This window comes from Mus caroli, unplaced genomic scaffold (genome assembly GCF_978045245.1).
Source record: "Mus caroli unplaced genomic scaffold, Mus_caroli_1 scaffold_17, whole genome shotgun sequence".
NCBI classification, from domain to species: domain Eukaryota; kingdom Metazoa; phylum Chordata; class Mammalia; order Rodentia; family Muridae; genus Mus; species Mus caroli.
Window position 1 is genome coordinate 34,902,772 of NW_028227272.1, and position 19,601 is coordinate 34,922,372.

A 19,601-nucleotide genomic window follows, 5' to 3' on the forward strand; every position below is an offset into this window, starting at 1 on the left:
TTTTGTTTTTAAGTGGCATTTGAAAGGCAAAATAAGCCTTGAGAAGTAAGCAAGACTTTAATAAATCTTCATTCTTAATATGAATGTGAATACAATGGCCATGGGCTTTTCTCTTCTCCCTTCTATCAAGCTGCCCTGTATCCTGGAAATGGGTTAGACCCTAACTCATTGCATTTAAGGGAAAATGTACCAACCTGAAACCTAAAACCTAATCCTGTTAGGATCCCTTCACGCTGGAGGTCTGCATTAGAAGTATGTATGCTACCATATGGTAACATAAATTAGACTAAAAATCTGACTTCTAGGCTCAGCTTGTCCATGGTAATTGTGTGATTCTAAGCAAACAAATTCCCAGGAGTTGCTGTAATACCCATGTTGGTTTTGCCTAGCGTGGAAAACATGGTGATCAACAGTAGTAAATGCCGGCTCAGTGAATAAGTACAGTCCACCTTTCTTACCTTGAAGGGGTCAGAGTCACTTCCTGGCTCAGAACTCTGCTTCTTTTTATAGCTGTTTTTGTTTTGTTTTGTTTTGTTTTCCCCTTCATACCTCACGTAACTCTAGTGTGCCTACAAGCCAAATGAACTTTATTCCGTATTTCTGTCCATTATGGTTTCCTGCAGTCCTTCACCCTCTCTGTCAGCCTTACAACACTGGTTGTGAAATCAGGACAAAAGCTGAATAGCTCCCAGATACTACAGAGAAGAAGAGAAAGAAGTCCTTGTAACAGAGACAGAGACAGAGACAGAATTTCCATTGTGGAATGCCTGAGCTAGATACTTTTCTAAATCATAGACTTGTATACTTCTCACAGTTTTGGAGGCTGTGAGGTGCAAAATCAAAGCAAATTCATTTATTGTCTGGTGAGGGCCTGGTTTCTTCTTGCCAGTGAACATTTGAACACTGTATTCTCACAAGGAAAGGATAGCAGGCCAAAGACATAAATGCTCTGAAATCCCTTCTGTAAAGGCCTGAAATCTGTTCATGAGGAAGGAGCCCTGGTAACTTCATCCCCTCCTGAAAGCACAGCCTCTTCATGCCATTGCAGCGAGGATTCATGTAGTACAACTATTATAGCAACAGCAGAGTGTTTGTGTACTCACACTGGACTAGGATAGACAGAGGGACATGGAGAACTTGAGGTAATGAGTGTCTGCTGCATCAAGCATAGTAGACTCACTGATGACTAGAACTGGGTTCCCTGGGCTCTGACGGAATACAGGCTCCATCTCTGATGGTGGTTTGTCAGGTGGTCACCTGACAAGATGGCAGGGTGAGTGCATATGGCCTCCATGGCTACACAAACACCCTCCTGCTGGTCTGTTTCAGCAATGCAAACCTCACAAGAGGCCTGTGTGTGGCAGTAATGGCAAGACCTACCTCAACCACTGTGAACTTCATAGAGATGCCTGTCTCACTGGATCCAAGATCCAGGTTGATTATGATGGGCACTGCAAAGGTAAGGCATATGTCATCACTGAATGGTGGGTCTTATGATGGGGAGACAGAGACAGAAACCAGAGCAGTGTGGCCTGGCTCCATTTTACCAAGTCCACGACTACCTAGAGCTTGAGAGTGCTGGGGCCTTGGGGCTGGGGGGGAGAGGGCTGGGGGCTGGGAGCTGGGGGCTGGGGGGTGGGCAGCCCTGGTGGGTCCTCTTTCTTTTTTCTTGGTTCTTCTTCAGGCAGCAGAAGAGGAAGAGTGTCAACAGGGTTAAGACTTAAAAGTCTTAAAAGAAATGTAGGGTTGCTGTATAATAATAAAATGTTTTCCTATCTCAATTCTAAGTCACTTTGCTTCCCTAGCTGACCTGCCTTCTGATTTCCTCTGAGGCAGAGGGGGGAAAACCATTTAGCACCGCATCCTAAAACAGCAGGAGATTAAGTGAAGCAGCCTTTGTTCTATTAAACAGGGAATTTTTATATGCATACCCATTAGGTGTAACTCTCTGGCTAAACATTCATCACTTGTCAAAGCTCCACAGGTTCATGGAGAGGTAAAAAAACATGACTAAGTTATTAGTGAAGTTTCGTATACATAAACCCAGTCAATGTTTTACCTTCTGTCCCAACACCTATAATAGATTGTTAGTTCCTTTTTTACGACCTTTGGTTAATGGTTTTACCATTTTGGAATGTGCTCTGAAGAGTTGGATGCCTGCCTACTATCTCAGAAGCAATTAACTCATGACACTAAAGACTGGTAGAGTTTTCATTGCGGTGTTGACTATCACAAAAGACCTAATAGCAGTCCCACTATAAAAGGGATTTAATAAATACTGATATAATTCTAGGAATCCTTATAGGATCATCATTAAGAATTAAGAAATCATCTATTTGTGTATATAGCACCCCTATATAGACAAATAGATGTTGTTGTTCTGCAGAGATCTGCTCAAAATGGTGGGCTAATACCTAGTGACAGTTATATATATATTTGATAATATCAGGAAAAGCATATTAATAACATAAATCTTTCCTAAAATGGATATTTCCTAGGTTTTGCCTATCAGAGCAAATCTGTCATAAATTTTTAATCTAAGGCAAATCCATCTCAGGAAGACCACCTGCTAGTGACTAGCTTGTCCAGTGTCAGCTCCCGGCAGGGGAGACCTCTTCTCTTGTTGGAGATGCTCCCTCCTCACATTCAGGAGCCTACTAGGTTTGAACTGACTGGCTGGGGCCTTTGTCCTGTTTCCTGCATCAGACCTGGGTCTGCTTTCGGTAGTATCTGCAGCTGTAGAGTAGGTAAGGTAACTGCATCAGTAGTCCACAATGGCAAAAATGTCCTTAAAGGACTTCCATACATTTTAGAGAAAAAAAAAATAGGTCAATTTCTCCCTACCCTGCTTTAGGGCATTTCTCAACCTAGCAATATTTTATTTTCCTTTATTTTACACTCTTACCATTTTCCAGGGTTGGAAAAATGGATTTCCAAGCATAATTGGTAATTAGCCACCAGACCTTTCCAAGTTTAGAGCCTGCCCAGACAGTCCATTCTTGACTTCCTGGAAAAACACAAAGCTTTGTCCCAGATACCAGTCTCCTCTCCAACTTCTGTGCAGAATTAATCTCCATGTGAAATTTCAAAACCCCAGGAACTGCTCAACCCAGCAGGAAGGAATATAAATCTAGAAGGTCAATCCCGTGTCCACAGACAGACATCCTTAGATGCTACAAGAAAGAAAAGCTCAAAATTGAAGGCAGAGAACTGGAGAGATGGCTCAGTGGTTAAGAGTGCTGACTACCCTCTCAGAGGACCTGAGTTCAGTTTCCAGCCTCCACACAGAAGCTGGCAACCATCTGTAACTCCAGTTCCAGGGAATGCGACGCTCTCTTCTGACCTTCAAACACCAAACATGCATACTGGCCACACTGGCACACAGACATACATGCAAGCAAAACCCCATACACATAAAATAAAAATAAATGAGTTGAAAGGAAGGAAGAAAGGGGGGAGGGGAAGGACTTAAGGTAAAATTATGACAAGGTTGCAAGACCTGGCAGTTTTAATTCTAGAAACAGACATTTTCTTTTATTCTTCTCTTTGCTTTACACATCTCCTTTCGTTTTTGTTTTTTTTTGTTTTTGTTTTTGTTTTTTGCAGAAAAGAAGTCTGCGAGTCCATCTGCCAGCCCAGGTAAGTGCCTGACCTTTCTGCAGTGTGTGTGCACCTTAGGGTGGAGACTTTTCATGGAGGAAGTATCTTGTCTTCTACAAGTTCCAGGAAGCAAGCATCTTGTCTTCTACAGGTTCTGTTGAGCTGCCAAGGTCATCTGTGAGTCAGGACTTTTGATTCACATCTGGTCTGAGCACAGCACAGCTCAGTAAAACCATGAAACTGCATTTTTAAGATGTTCCTTTGTTTTGGAGTAAACTGGTCAAAGGATCTGTTTGAATCTGAATGTTGGCTGTGCTACATTTTTGCTGACTAGTGACCTCACTGTAGGGACAACCGGTGAGCCCTCCCTTCAGGGCCTTGTAAGACATGTTCATATCATGGACCCATTGAAATCAGAAGACACAGCTCTTTTTGAAAGAGGATAGTTGGGAATGCCAGTGTGGAGACTACCAGAGTTCTCTATTAAAAATATATTAAAATCTCAACATGGTTTATAGTCCCAGACCTCACAGTAACCTTGTGGGTCTCACTGTAATTACCTTAAGGTGTAAAGGCTCAAAGAATTAAGTCTCTTCCCCTAAATCACATAGCTAGGAAAGGCAGAGTGGGGAAGGCACGTATATTTGTTCCCCGGCCCTGTACCCTCTTCAGAGCCTAGCATTTGCTATCTTCCAGGATTTTCCTTTGGCCAGAGCTGTCTCTAGCCTGCCTCTCTTCCCATTTGATTCCCACCTGCTGCTCCCACATGGCTTGCAACAGCACCCACAGCAGGGCTGAGGCTTGGCCCTTCCTTTTCTGCTGTTTATAATAAGGGTGATGGGAGAAAGTTTTAAAAGCTCAGTCGGTGAGCTGGGAGAAGAGCAGCAATCCGGCAACATGAACAACTGTAATGTTTTCATTTATTGATATGTCAATACCTTCAGCTCATCTCAGAACCAAGAGAGTTTCTTTAATAATGACTGTTTTTCTTCCTTGTTCCCTAACATTCATGAAAACATCCTTTATTTCTTTTCCTTATTTTTTTTTCTTAAATGACAACTCCTCTGTTTCAAGTTTCTAAGTTTCTAGTCCAGTGGTCTTCAGTCTTTCTATTACTGAGACGATTTAACACAGTTTCTCATGCTGCGGTGACCCTCAACCATAACATTGTTTTTGTTGCTACTTCATAACTGTAACTTTGCTACTGTTATGAATCGTAATGTAAGTACCTGTTATGCAGCCCCCAACCTAGTCTTTATATATGTTTTACACGGGGGGGGGGGGGGGAGCATCACTCCTGGGTTAGACACATTTCTGTACTCTGGTGCAATAGCCCTGCCTCCCTGGATGCTTTAAAGACTGAACAGGGTGGCACATGCAGAACTGAATGGCACGAGGCTCTGTGCAGGGGGTGCTGATGACCACAGGGTTCACCTCCTCCCACTCACCTCACATTCCTCTCCTCCCTGCAGTTGTCTGCTATCAAGCTAACCGTGATGAGCTCCGACGGCGCCTCATCCAGTGGCTGGAAGCTGAGATCATTCCAGATGGCTGGTTCTCTAAAGGCAGTAACTACAGTGAGATCCTAGACAAGTACTTTAAGGTAAGCAGAGCTGAGGCCAACCGTGTTCAGTACCAAGGGAAAGGAGGACGCCATCTGCCCCTTGCATGACTCCCAGGAGACACGGGGCCTGAGTGTGTCCTCTCCACCAGTTATGTTACAGAGCTGTGAAAGGTGCCCTGTGACCTGTCTGACCAGTGGGTTGGCAGCAGTTAACCTTTAAGATCCAACATGAATGTGCTCTTCTTTCCCTTAAAACCACCAACATCTCAAGGAGCTACCGTGGGAAATGTGGCCAAGCGCTCTCCTGCCCAGTGTAACACTTCAAACGCTGGTACAGAGCACCTTCTGCTATACCAGACCCACTTCATCCTTCCTGCCCAGCTTGCCATTTCTCCACATCACTAACTTGGCCATTTGTAGCTTCTTCGTCTGAGAAGAAGCCAGGAATACGTGGGACTAGAGATATTCCAAATCCTCATAATGTGGCTGTCTACCATATTACCATGTCTACCGTAGAAGAGGCAGTTCCATTGGAGGCCCAGACAGATACTGATTTTGAAGGAGGAATGAGTGAGGAACTTGTGTTTGGTAGGGGTTAAGTGCACCACATGGAGCAAACATTGGAAGAAACTGTTAAAGGCACTCTGCTAGTTAGTTGACAAGAACACAAACACACACCTACAATATTTCCAACACAGAGACACTCCCTATACTCAGCCACACATTCAAGTACTGCATGCGCACAGAAGCACCAAGCCCCTGCATTTTCCAGATGTACATAATGAGGTCAGTGCTTCGGGTACCCACTCCAGTGCCTGTGCACAAAGCCTGCTGTCCCAACCACTAGCCAGCCAGAATTTAGAGTAGCTCCACACATCCAGGGGACTTGGACGTTCTTGTGCTCCCCTTCCCCAAGTATGTTTCATTCCAGCCTAGTCTATGGGCTCCTTAGCTGGCATTATGGATACCCACAGATGAAGAGATGCTGGTTTGGATGGAAATAAATATTTGATCATTTAAGGCAGTGGTTCTCAACCTTCCTAATGCACGACCCTTTAATACAGTTTTTTGTGTTGTAGTGACCCCAACCATAAAATTATTTTCATTCCTACTTCATAGCTATAATTTTGCTACTGTTATGAATTGTCATGTAAATTTCTATGTTTACTGGAGGTCTTAGGCAGCCCCCAAAGGGGTCACAACCCACAGATTGAGAACTACTGACTTAAGGCGTCTCCTGTATTATTGGATAGACATTTTTTCTACTGTGACACAGATTTAAACTCTGGATTCCTAGTTTTTTGATATTACACTGGAGAGAAAGCATAGCTCTTCCCACTCTCTGCGTGCAGTCTCTTGGCCATTGCCAAAGCACTGAAGACATTGGCAAGTCTACAGAAAACCACATCACTTCACTGAGCAGGGGAGTCAGATGGGGGTAGAAGCAATGTAACGAAGATAACTTGGGGCTGGTCGGCTGCCAAGTCTGATGACCTGCACTCAATTCTCAGGAGCCACATGGTGAAAAAGGAAAACCAACTCTTACAAATTGTCCTTTGACCATCACATACATGTTATATCATGACACCCTCACTCACACACACATACATACGCATACATACATATAAACATAAACAATAAATAAATGTAATTTTAATTTTTTTAAAAGAAAATTATTTTTCCTGAAGCCAAATGAGCAGTATCTACATGGCTTATTGTAAGTAGTCACTCTATCCTGTCCTTACAACATGGAGCTGTTGGGCACATGACACTATTTCCAAGTGCCACTTGGGATCTGATAACCATTTGTAGATGACACCTGGCCTCAGGTACTTCTGATACCTGCTATTAAATCTGATTGCCAAGTACCCAGGCCACAGGGCTACCCAATACATCACCATGTCCCCAAGCAGAAACACTCTTGGAGGCTCCTAGCAGCATCTCAGCATGGCCGCTTGGGAAAGCAGCTTTTCTCTGGAGTACTGTACTGAGACAGCATGCTCACAGCTTACAGACACAAAGCTCCTCTTTCAAGACATCTGAGGGAGATGCCATCCTGCCCGGTCCACAGCTGCCTGTAGGTGAGAGAGAGAATATCTCAGAGCCTAGTTCTTCATCCCAGCTGGCTTTCCTCATACCAGATAGTTGAACAGCAAATCCAATCAATATGTGAGTAAGGCCCAAACTGCCTTTCTCCTGCAGACACCATTTCTTTGATGAACACAGAACAGAATCAAAAGGGAGGCTGGTAGGGAAAGCCTTACATCCCCATGCTATTCACACCCTGTGGCACTAGATGGGAGACTCTCGGAGCCTGGCACTGAAACTGGAGCCAGCCTTCCTACCTCCCGGCCCCTAACACCATACACCCCATCGCCTCAGCTGCTTCGTGTGAGTGAGTGCCGGGCTCAACCCGCCTCTTCTGAACACTAAATGAACATATAAGGATGGCTCTCAAGCATGGGTCTCAAAATACTCATCTTCCTTCCTTTCTATAGTCATAAAACCAAAAATGGAAATGTTACTGTCTCAGAAATAGAGCTACAGATACGGGCATGCAAAAGTATCGGGTCCTTGCATCTGGTTAGTTGAGTGAATTATGCTGGATTCTGGCCAGACACTGAAATGCCTCACAGTTTAATGCTATTTCTAGGCAGGTATCAGATTTATGAGATGAGGCTGCCAAGAGCTAGAATGGCCCCTTAGTTCTAGGCCTGCATTCTGGTTCCCTGATAGTTGAAGGGTGTGCACAAAGCACTGGCTTTTAAGAGCCTGCTATACTGTAAATACCAGGTCCAGAGCACCCAGTCCATGGCTGTGCAGTCACTGGTGAAGTTCTAGGTCCAGATAGCCCAGTCAACAGCTATGAAGACACTGCAGGACCATTGCTTTCTCTTCACTCACTCTTGTCCCCAGACAGGGTTTGTTCTAGTTGTCCTCGGGAAAGTTCTCTGGTCCTCTGAATGCTCCCGGATCACGCTGATTGAATTGCACATCATTAATTAATCAAAACCCCACAAGTGAATTATTGTGAGATTTCCTCAGGGCAAGCATACAGTGAGTGCATAAAGCACACCTGAGACGTGGTCCTGAGAATCCGGACGAGAGTGAGAAGCAGGTTCTAAGCAAAGGCTTAATGGGTATTTCATGGATTCCCCTCACTATATATGCCATGGAAATTTTACAACACATGACCTGTGGCAGCCATGAGAGGAGAAAAAAAATGGCTATGTTTTGCCCTTACCTAGGAGTCTAGGCAGATATTTCTTCCAGACTCTCTTCCATAGCGTAAGGAACCAACTTGAAAGCAACATGGAAATGCTGATCATTATCCAGCACAGCCTTCAGAAAGCGTGGGGAATGAAGGGGTACTGCTGGACCTAGTTAGGAGAACAGCCACCTTCAACATGGAATTTGATCTAAACCTTCGGATTGATGCCTCCTCTTGTTGCTTAGGACATAGGCATCTTGAATAGTTGTCAATGGCTGCTGTCTTGGTTTAGCATCTTGCTTTAGAGGGATTAATGCTTGACCTCACCACTCCCTGTTCAGTTGTGTTCTTGGGGTATCAACAGGTCATCTTGCCTGCACTGTATGGCCTGAGGTCCTGTACACACATCTGCACTGGGGCCCCAGCGTAGGGTATAGGGGCAAGGAGGCTGGTCTTAAAATAGCAAGATAGACTTCTGTGAGTCCCCTGGGCTTCACCTCCCAGATTCTAAGTTACTGCTTATAATGCCACACCTTGCTATGTGTTCACTAGGGTGTGAGACAGTGACTTTACCAATCGTCTGAACCCAGGTCTATAGGACAGTGTCAGGGACTGGGTCAGACATCTGTTCAGGCTGCCCTCCTGAGCAGGATCCATACTGAAAGAATCCCTCTCCCCATGGCTTCTGTCTAGGCACTTACACTTGCTCATCTTGGGGGTTCCTAGTGATCTGAACCATTACTACTGTGGGCTAGGATAGGTGGAGTGTGTTAAGAGTAAGATGAACTGAGGGGTCAGGCCAGAGGGTGCACCAATAAAACTGTGGCTGTCTAAGCACTGCTGAGAGGCCTCGTCATCTCTCTCTAGAGCTTTGATAATGGCGACTCTCACCTGGACTCCAGTGAATTCCTGAAATTCGTGGAGCAGAATGAAACAGCCATCAACATCACCACTTATGCAGATCAGGAGAACAACAAACTGCTCAGGTGAGGAGTGGGTGATTGGGCCTACGGTCTCCAGGGAAGATTGCCTGAAAGGGGGGGGTGGGATTTGAACCCCTTCTACCAACAGTGGTACTGCCAGGGCCAATGTGAAAGAAACCGAAAAGTGAGGTTTCTGTCCCAATCTATTCTGTGAACATTACAAAAATGGAGTATCGAGCCACATTGATATCTGATCAAGCAGTTACTGTTTGGGGTCAGGACTCGCAAGGATAAAAGAATGTAATTTCAGAATAAATGATCAAGGTCATGTCATACCTACATTGCTTCTGAAGGAACTGATAATGTTGTTCTGCTCCTGGTGTTTACGATGATCCAAGCTGTTCCGTGTAGATTTCCCTAATTGTTATGCGTGTATGTCCTTCTTAGTGTTGCCTTAGAAAAATACTAATAAACAAAGAAGCTTTTAGTATGGAGCTGGTAGGTACATCAGTAAGAATTAAACATGGGAAAGGTGCCTCTCTTTTGTTCACAACAAGTTCAAAGTGCAGCTTTTGTGATTCTTCCTAGCCATAGTCCTTGACCTTATGGAAAATAAGCTCAGAAAGATTGAATAATTAGTTCAAGATCATTTGAGTAGAAAATGGCTGAGCCAGGGCCCAAGTCGTAGGCAACAGGGGGTGATAGAGCTGGGGAGACTCAATAAAACTTCTGAAAGAACTCTCTAGTGCTGGAGAGATGGCTCAGTGGTTAGGAACACTGGCTGCTCTTTCCGAGGACCTGAGTTCAACTCCCAGCAACCACATGATGGCTCACAACCATCTGTAAATGGTGTGTCAGTGTCAGCATACTCATATACATTAAATAAACAAACAAATATGTAAAAAGAAAAAAAAAGAACTCTTAGAATGACAATGAGGTGATTCTTGTTTAAGTTTAATATTCTTTTGTCGGCATAAATATTATTTTGAGGGTTTGCTACACTCCCTTGTTGGAAATATATTAAGGGTTTCTACCATATAGTTCCCAAATAAAAGACACAGAGCCTTTAGATTATGATACGGTAAAAAGAAAAACACTAGAGCTGAGCAGATATTACCCCTATATGCTATTTTATCTATTTCCCTGTCAATATCCCCAAGATATCACTTGCCATGTTCTGCCTGAGCTACTCGTACTCCACCAAGCCATCCCTCATGGCCATGTGCTCACCATCCAACTACCCCATGGCGACTTCCTTCCTTCTTCCTCCTCTTCTTTCTCATCTCTCCTCCAACCTCAAGCCTGTGAACCTTTGCTCTACCTTCCTCTCTTCTGCCCATCCCAAGCTGTAGGCATCTTTATTAACCAATCAGGGATAACTTGGAGGGCAAGGTTTACCCAACAAAAGTTGGTCTACATGAGGATCTCTTCATGGGGGAGCCAACCAGATCTTGGGGGCCAGTATCTAGCATTTGAATACAAGCAGCACCAGACGAACCCACTACATTATTTCAAGCCCTATACTCCTTTTCATATCATCTGTCATCTCTCTTCTGGAATGGTTGACTTGACAGTCATCTAACAGATGACAATCTACACTAGAGGAGGTATGCAAATGGTGGGAGCATTTGTTAACCAAAGGTGGACTAAATTATTCACAAGACGTTGGTTGTCACTGGGGACGCATATGAGCAGCTTAAGTGATCTGGGACACAGCTTAAGAAGCTGAAGGTTGGAGGTTTGGGGTTACTGGGCCACAGTGTGACAGGTCAAAGAGGAGGGAAGTGTTTTCAGTGTACAGTCATCTTGCCTGGGGCTCCAGGTATCTGTGAGCCTGATGCTTGCTTTCCTTCTTAGGGGGAGAAACCAGGCCTTGCTGATGGCATCTTTCCTGTGTTTCGTTTTAGAAGCCTCTGTGTTGATGCCCTCATTGAACTGTCTGATGAGAACGCTGACTGGAAACTCAGCTTCCAAGAGTTCCTCAAGTGTCTCAATCCATCCTTCAACCCTCCTGAGAAGAGTATGTCCAACCTAGAAACTGAGTGCTGCTGGGGATGGAAGCTTGGCAGGGAAGGAAAGACTGGTAGAACTCTCCAGAGATAACTGATCTAGCCCCCATCCATAAAACTGGGCTGTCACCAGCCTATCACCTCCATGATAAGATTGAGGCCATAAACATATGGGGCATTTCCCCATGAGATACAAGGCCGTCCTTGTCTGAGAAAGGGACATGTAAGTGCCCAGACTGTATCAAAAACATCACCCAGCTCAAATCTCATGTCTCAACTGTTGCCTTTGTTTATGGTCCAACAGAGTGTGCCCTGGAGGACGAAACCTATGCAGATGGAGCCGAGACTGAGGTGGACTGCAATCGCTGTGTCTGTTCCTGTGGCCACTGGGTCTGCACAGCAATGACCTGTGATGGTGAGCCATACTTAGTGCAGAAGGAGGGAGCAGCGCTGTGACTTAAATGAGAGACGGTGACAGGGGTATGATGAGGAAAAGAAAGGCCAGGAAGGAAGCAGCAGACCCGCAGCTCCCCAGTGGCAGCACTGTGTGTAAAGCGCTTGTTTCAGGTGTGTCAGGTGTGACAATCACCCCAGAAGCCTCCAGTTAGAGAGAAGGCTGAGCCACAGCATGAATAAATAGCAATATGAGACTGAAACCATCATCATGAAAGAAAACACTGATCTGTGAGAAGTGTGTGCCAGCGCTCTTCCATGGTTTTTGCATCCTAACCAACTTCATCCTTATGACACTTAAGGAAATACTGTATATTTTATAAAAGTGTCAGGTATTCAGAAGTCAAGATGACTTAACTTGCCATAACGTGTAGGAAAAACAATCTAAGAAGAAGTGTAAAAATTTTTTTTAAATTAAAAATTAAGATCATTGCAACATGAACAAGATGGATTTGGGACATATAGGTGTCGGAGTTTGGGAGGCAGAGTGGAGGTCAAAGAGTAAATTAGAACCACTTGTGTCCCATCAGAGACCTCTACTACAGTGACGCCAGAGATCAAGAGAGAACTTATATCAAAGCCAGGTTCAAGTCAAGACGAAAGCAAATCAGAGACCAGTCTTAAAGCCAGGTCCAGAATAGGAATTCCGCTCATGTCAGTTAGAACCAGACTTAAAAGTTATACCTGCAGGAATGACCCTGAACTTATATTTTAGGAAGTTAACTGGGGCAGAAAAAGCTGATACTCAATATTATGCTCAGGGAGATCAGGTAAGATGGTGACTAAGAGACAGAAGTCAAAGCCCCAGGAAAGCACGTTAGCCAGGGAGCCCAGAATACCAACATGTAAGTGGAAGCCAGTGTTATCCATAGATGCAATAACCTTCCTAGGACCAAGTCTGCTTCAACATGAGAGAGTAGGTGCCCAACCTAACCATAGGAGCAGATGAAAACACAGAAGAGACTGTTAAGAGACAAGAATATTCTAGAAGTTACTGGACCTGATAGCCAGATTCACACATGGTAGCTACTGAAGCCATCCGAAGGCCCCTTTAAACATCGACCCACCTGCCTTAACCAGGAAGCATCCTCAGTTTGTATATATATATATATATATACAAACTCTCTCTCTCTCTCTCTCTCTATATATATATATATATATATATATATATATGAGAGAGAGAGAGAGAGAGAGAGAGCTGCTCTGGTTCTGGCTTTGTGAAGGTATCCCTCCTCCATTTCTAAGATGTAGAAGTCAGTGTGCACTGACTTATGGAACCCTAAACACCATCATCTGAGTAAGCCCAATCACAGTGCATCAAACAGAATTTAATCCCATGAGATTGCCATAGCCACACTGAGAGCTGCATGCCCTCCACCCAGAGAGTACAGTCTATGGATCCTCAACACATCTTGGTGTACAGGCTGTGTGATGTAAGAGGAGAGTCAAGAGGCATTTTCAGGCTAGTACCTGGAAACTAGCAGAACCATTTTAGATCACAGATCTCAAAGACACAAACAATCAGGGGCGTTGAAATAATGCCTAGAGGAGCCGGGGCCCTGAGAAGTGGCTATGAGGGATGAATTGATTATCCGTATCTGCAGTTTCCTAATGGTAAATATTGTGTTCAGTAAACTGAGTCCCAGGCATCCTTTCAAACTTTCTAGGTCGTAATCTACCAAAAGAACAGCTTGAGGATCTGAGAAGGATTGGTTTTTGGTTTGGTCATTTGTTTGGGTTTTTTGTTTTGTTTATTTTTACTGTTTTTTTATCCTTGTGCTTGAGAAATACTTGTTAGATGTTGTAGCAATCCGCCCTGGGTGTGCGGACCGACCTAGAGAACGCTTCAAAAAGCAAAATCTCTGGCACCCAGCTTCCACCCACCCCAATCAATTACATCAAAATTCCAGCAGGTGAAAGCCAGGCCATTCAATTTTTTTTTCTCTTTGTTTTGCAGTTCTAGGGAGTTGTGCGTGGGAGTGGGGATGCGGTTTGCATGCTGGGCAAGCACCCTGCCAGTGAACTACATCCGGAGCCAAAAATTACATCTGGGACATTGTGGGAATGGCTGAGAATCGCTACCCCAGAGGAATTTCCTGAGCCAGGACCCCAGTTGACCCCATTGCTTTTCTGTAGGACTAGCATGTCTTGTGGGTGTGCATTAAGGAAAATAGCAGGAACACAAGCCAAAGAATTAGGATAGCTTTCTTGTTTCTATGACCTTGGATGTTGTAATACTCAGAGAAAGGTGGGCAGTTTAACTCTCCCTCCACAGGGTAAATGTTGAATCTGTTAGGTAGTGTCTTCCCTGGCTTAGCACAGCCCCCTTTCTCTGAACTTTGATTCTTCTTGCAGGAAAGAATCAGAAAGGGGTCCAGACCCACACAGAGGAGGAGAAGACAAGATATGTCCAGGAACTCCAGAAGCACCAGGTGAGTGGCAATCACAGTGCCGGTTCAAACCAGACTCTTTTTTTGTTTGTTTGTTTGTTTGTTTGGGTTTTGTTTTGTTTTGTTTTTGTTTTCGAGACAGGGTTTCTCTGTGTAGCCCTGGCTGTCCTGGAACTCACTCTGTAGACCAGGCTGGCCTCGAACTCAGAGATCCATCTGCCTCTGCCTCCCGAGTGCTGGGATTAAAGGCGTGCGCCACCTCGCCCGGCTTCAAACCAGACTCTTAACACCACCAAGAAGGTGTCTAGTGCCTCAGCAGATGAGAGAAACTCACTTCATTCAACACAGGAGATACCAGATGATGACCTCATCTGTCCCATCGGACTGTGATACAGACCCTTCCCTGAGGGAGTTACTGTGACAGGGGTGGGAGGGGCTGGGGTACCTCTAGAAAACCTTCTCTCAGCCATCACCTGAAAGCTGCTACCAGGAAAACAGTTCTTAGCATTTCTATCCTCCAACACGTGTGAGCCGAATGGGCTTCTAAGATCAGAGAAACCCTGAGGCAGAGAGGCAGGTGTAGTCAGTGAGACATCAAGCTGGTGTTCGCTGAGGAAGGTTCGGTGCCAGGCAGCTGGACATGGAGTACCAACTCTGTCTCATAGATGCCAGCCACGGTTGTCAGCAGTTTCCTAGCTCAGGTTTTAAGTTGGAGGAGAATTAGCATGTCATAAAATTTACCCCTTTCAAAGACCCAATTTTGGCCAGGTGGTGGTGGTGTACACCTTTAATCTCAGCACTCCCCAAGAGAGGAGGGAGAGGCAGGTGGATCTCTGAGTTCAAGTCCAGCCTGGTCTACAGAGTGAGTTCCAGGACAGCCAGGGCTATACAGAGAAACCATGTCTCAAAGAAAAACTAAAATTAAATTAATTAATGAAATTAATATTATAAAATAATGCTATATAATAATTAATAAAATTAAATATGCAGCTATGCAAGTGAGTGACTTTCAATGTATTCCTAAGTTTGTCAGCTACTCCCCACTGTCTAATTCCAGAGAATCTTAACCTCCCCTGAAAAACCCATCCCATTAGAAATTGCTCCTCATTTTCCTTGTCCTCATCCTCTGACAGTTGCTAATCTATTTCCTGACTCGGAATTCATATCCCACAGAAGTATTAAAAACAATAGGTCCCAGAGGTGCCCTTATCTGGGCCTTACTTGACTATTCAACTGTCCTAGAGTCCTTTGAAGTCTACATCTTAACGTCTTCAACTGTTACATGAGAGCAATACTACATCAGGTCTTAGAACAGGGCCTGACACATTCCTCCAAAGAGGTGCAGGTAGCCAGTAAGGGCTTATTAACACCATTAGATCCTAGAAGGGTGCCTGGTCTGGGTGCGTCATAGAGAATGACCCTTTTCTGTCTGACTTCTTCCACTTAGAATAATGCTCTTTGGGTTCATGCTTGTAGCATGAATCTGCTTCCCTCCCCTTTATGTGAGTGCCACTCCATATATGTGATAGTTTGTGAATGTATTCATTACGTGATGCGTATTTAGGTGACTTCTGACTCTGATGAACGATGCTGCTGTGAACGTTATTGTACAAGTTCCTGTGTGGACATATGTTTTCACTCCCCCTGTATATTTAGGAATAGAAACCCCACCAAAAGATAACTCTTTTAATCTTTCCAAATACCAGTCACTGTACATCCTCCCCTCCGTGTTCTTTACATCCTTGCCAACGTGTGTTACTACTGTTCTTTATCTCATCCGACCAACTGAATGTGTAGACGTGTCTCATTGTGTTTCCATTTGCACCCCTCTAACATCTAGTGGTGTTAAGCCCTTGTTGGCTATCTGTACATCTTGTACATTTGAAGGAATGTGTCAGGCCCTATTGTAAGACTTGGTTGAAAGTGTTAAGATTGTAGACTTCAAAATATTCTCAAGGACACTAGGCATGATCAAGTTCAAGCCCAGACAAGTACGCCCCTGAGGCCCATTGCTTTTACTACATCTGTGGGATTTGGATTCAGAACACATTCCCTTTAGTACCCTTTTATCCTTAAAACTGGGACAATAATATCTGATTCATAGGATGTTCATACAGGGTCAGCTGGTAATCCCAGACTACCCCTAAAAGACCATGCCACAAACTGACATAACCTCATGTTTATCACTCAAGAAGGAACCATACAAGTCAGCAACTAAAATCTAGCATAACCGCGAGTCTACTGATGCTATGGAAGGTCTGGGGACCTGGATAAACACCATCAACCTTTAATATCTTTGTAATGATTATATCCTCTTACATCTCAAAGGGCACAGCAGAAAAGACCAAGAAGGTGAACACCAAAGAGATCTAAGAAGAGGCACAGAGCACCGTGTCCGGAGCCCAGCGCCTCCCCTTCAGCGCTGAGCCCAGTACACACAGAGTCTGCAGCAACCACCAAATCACTAGTATTTGCTTGTATGGCAGCGAATCTTATTTTGTTTGTTTTGCAATAAAGGAAATGAGGGTGGCCAGCCTAGCAAGGGAAGGCCACAACCTTCACCTGTAGGAATGCTTTAAGAGAAACTAAAGGACGCCTTGGGATGAGAGGCAACTAAGGAAACAGCATGGGGTTGGCAGAGGAGCAGAGGCAGGTCTGAATGAAGCCTTTCTGGGGTCACAGCAGCTGCGAGGAGACTACAGGAGAAGCGTAGAGAAACATTGAACTAGCCCTGCTGGAGGAAGTTGGGGGAGCTTTGTGGGGAGGAACCCTGCTGCTTTGACCCTTGTCACCACTGTCAGCATGACAGACCTGCAGCAAGTCTGCTTCTCCCTTTGGTCCCAACAGTCACCTGAATACACAGCCGCCCAACTAGTTACCTGTGTCCCTCAGCCTTGCATGGAGTTTCCTGGAGGATGTGTTTAAATGATGCAGACACTTATGTACTTCAAGCGCCATGGAGACCTAACCAAAATTTTAAAATACATTTTTCTTTTTCTTTTTTTTTTTACCAAAGGTGCTATTTCTCTGTAAAAGACTTTTTTTCCAAGCTGACTTCATTCCTCAGTTATTACCGTTATATTATTGTTGTTTTTTAATATTTCATTTTTTGACTAGATATTAAGCTTTTGTAATTATTTTTTCATTAGTCCTACTATTTCAGAAGTGAAGGTGAAGGGGGTTTGGGCATTTTTCCAGGTACAGGGAACTCTGTAACACAAACAGCCCATACCCTGTCACATATTAGACCGGATGCAGTCCGGAGCTGTACCCCAACCCAGAGCTTCTAGAAGATCAGCTACATGCCACGAAGCACAAGAGGTCCCTCAGACAGAAGCCATAGGACAAAGCATCTTCATAGACATTGAGATCCAAACAGTTGATTTGCTTTTGTTTCTTGTAAGAAGTTCCAAGGATGGACGCTCAGGCTATCCCAGCCTGCCAGCCTGCTGTGATCTGTGGCTAACTGGCAGAGTCAGCCACTTTGGTCCTTAGCTGCTCCTGGTTCTGGGTGTCAGTTTATTTAGTGAACTGGTAAGAATGAATCTTGGAATTTAATAAGTGGTAGCTCGTGGTTTAGCCAACTGGTCCAGAGAGAGCTACCTTCTTAGGATAGATGAATCCACACCATAAGAAAAAACAGCCAGGAATAGCATGGATGGGTTTTGCTTTGGTTGAAATGATCCTAGCAGGTGACTGGGTGTGAGGGCTTCATGGTCACTCTGCCCAGGAAGAGAGTGTGAAGGACAACTAGCAGCTTCCCTAGGAATGGTACACATGAGTGTGATCTCTGGAGTCAGAGGTACACATAATGATAAAACTTTTCAGATTTAGAGCCGTTAAAACTGGAGATTGAATCTGGATTGAGATTTAACTCAGCACTGGGGGAGAAACTGTTATTGAAAGTCAATCCTTTCTTTGGGCCTCTGATTCTCAAACTCCTTTATTGTCCTGTTTCCTGTGCATTTAGCATAACAAAAAAATCTAACCGTTATCTCATTTGAAAAATTCAAACTTCAGACCATCCGAATAAACTATGGAGATTTTCCTGCATAGGAAAGTGTGGAATGTTGAGCTCTTGAGATGGGAGTGGAATTCGTCCTAGTTTTCCCTGATCTCATCTGAGCAAGATGATTTGGCTCTGCCTAGTGTTCTGCGCCATCCCTTTCAAAAGCTCTGAGCCCCACTCATGCAGCCCAGATTTCATCCCCCTCTCCAAGTGCCTTGGAGAGCTCACAGCAGCAATGCCATCATCAAAAGTTTTGCTGGTTCTTGGAGGAGATGGGAGAGGGCAGGAGTATCAATCTGGTCAAGTAGCTACAGTGTCTGTTGGCCAATCATCTTTAGAACCCTGTAACACTGAATACCAGAGGGCAAGCCTACATTCCTCTTCTGCTACTTCAGTGTAACTAGGGCAGCTGTTGTCTGAACCACCATAGATTCAGGTGATCCTTGAACCATTCATGAAAAGCTGCTAAGTAGCCTGGTTTGGGAGACTTGGGTTGAGATTTGCATGGGACCAACACGCAGGATTACATCTACTTCCCTTCCTAGAGTCCTCTAGAAGCCTATAAAGCAAGACTGCAAGCTCCCTGGGCTTGCTCTGGGGTTTTGTTCTGTGGTTTTTTGTTGTTCTTGTTGTTTTATTAACATCAGTGTCTCTTAAGATCCAGGACCCAGGGAAGTCTTTTCACATACATATACCAGGACTCTTGGGTACTACTGTCAGTCTTGGGGAAGCAGGCTCCTCCATCGGCAACCAAATCCATGTGAACACTCCGAATGCCTTGGTTAGTCCTATGACCTAAATAGTTAAACTTCAGAAAATGGTTTCAACAGATTTCTGTGCCCGTGTGGTTTTGAAAATGCATTTGTATTTACTGTGCTTCTGTATTCCATTTAACTGTTTTTTTTTTTTGTTACTTCTGATTTTTGTTACTATTAATAAATAAAAATAAAATAAAATAATAGTTGGTTTCCTTATCGCCAATGAAGGCCAAATGAAATCATGAGGATATTAATCTTTGACCGTGTAAAAGTAGGCTCTGAGTTCCTTGGAGCCTTGGTAGGGGTGATATGAATACATAATTATTTCCTTCTCTTTGATGCTAAGCATTGAGCCACCATGCATGGCAACAGTCACTTATTCTCAGCAGTTTGACCAGTTATGAGTTTCTGCAATAAGTGTTGCCCATAACTGACCAAGGCTGACAGCAACAAAACTCTGTGGCAGTAAAGAAGTGTCTAGAAGACAATTTAATAGGCACAGCACAGCTGCTTAAGGCAATAGCCGTAGCTTCCCCCACTATGGCTATTCTTTCACCTCTCTCTCTGGCTTACAGTACCAGACATAAAGTCCTGGCTATGGAATGGGCATTGGGTCCAATCAGAAGAGAGTTGGTTGCATCAGTCATAGTCATGCTTCTATTGCACCAATGGGCACATCTTGCC

The 19,601-nt window shown here is 44.3% G+C and overlaps 1 protein-coding gene across 1 annotated transcript in view; it reads left to right on the forward strand.

Annotated features, from left to right (window-relative positions):
• Fstl1 (follistatin like 1) overlaps positions 1–17,156 on the forward strand; it is a 53,512-nt gene extending 36,356 nt beyond the window's left edge. The window contains exons 4-11 of the mRNA XM_021185316.3: positions 1,330–1,459; positions 3,607–3,639; positions 5,073–5,203; positions 9,243–9,361; positions 11,206–11,318; positions 11,612–11,722; positions 14,116–14,192; positions 16,479–17,156. Coding sequence (XP_021040975.2) covers positions 1,330–1,459; positions 3,607–3,639; positions 5,073–5,203; positions 9,243–9,361; positions 11,206–11,318; positions 11,612–11,722; positions 14,116–14,192; positions 16,479–16,523 — 759 coding nt within the window. The 3' untranslated portion in view covers positions 16,524–17,156. The remainder of the gene's footprint in view (positions 1–1,329; positions 1,460–3,606; positions 3,640–5,072; positions 5,204–9,242; positions 9,362–11,205; positions 11,319–11,611; positions 11,723–14,115; positions 14,193–16,478) is intronic.
• Positions 17,157–19,601: the final 2,445 nt, after the last annotated feature.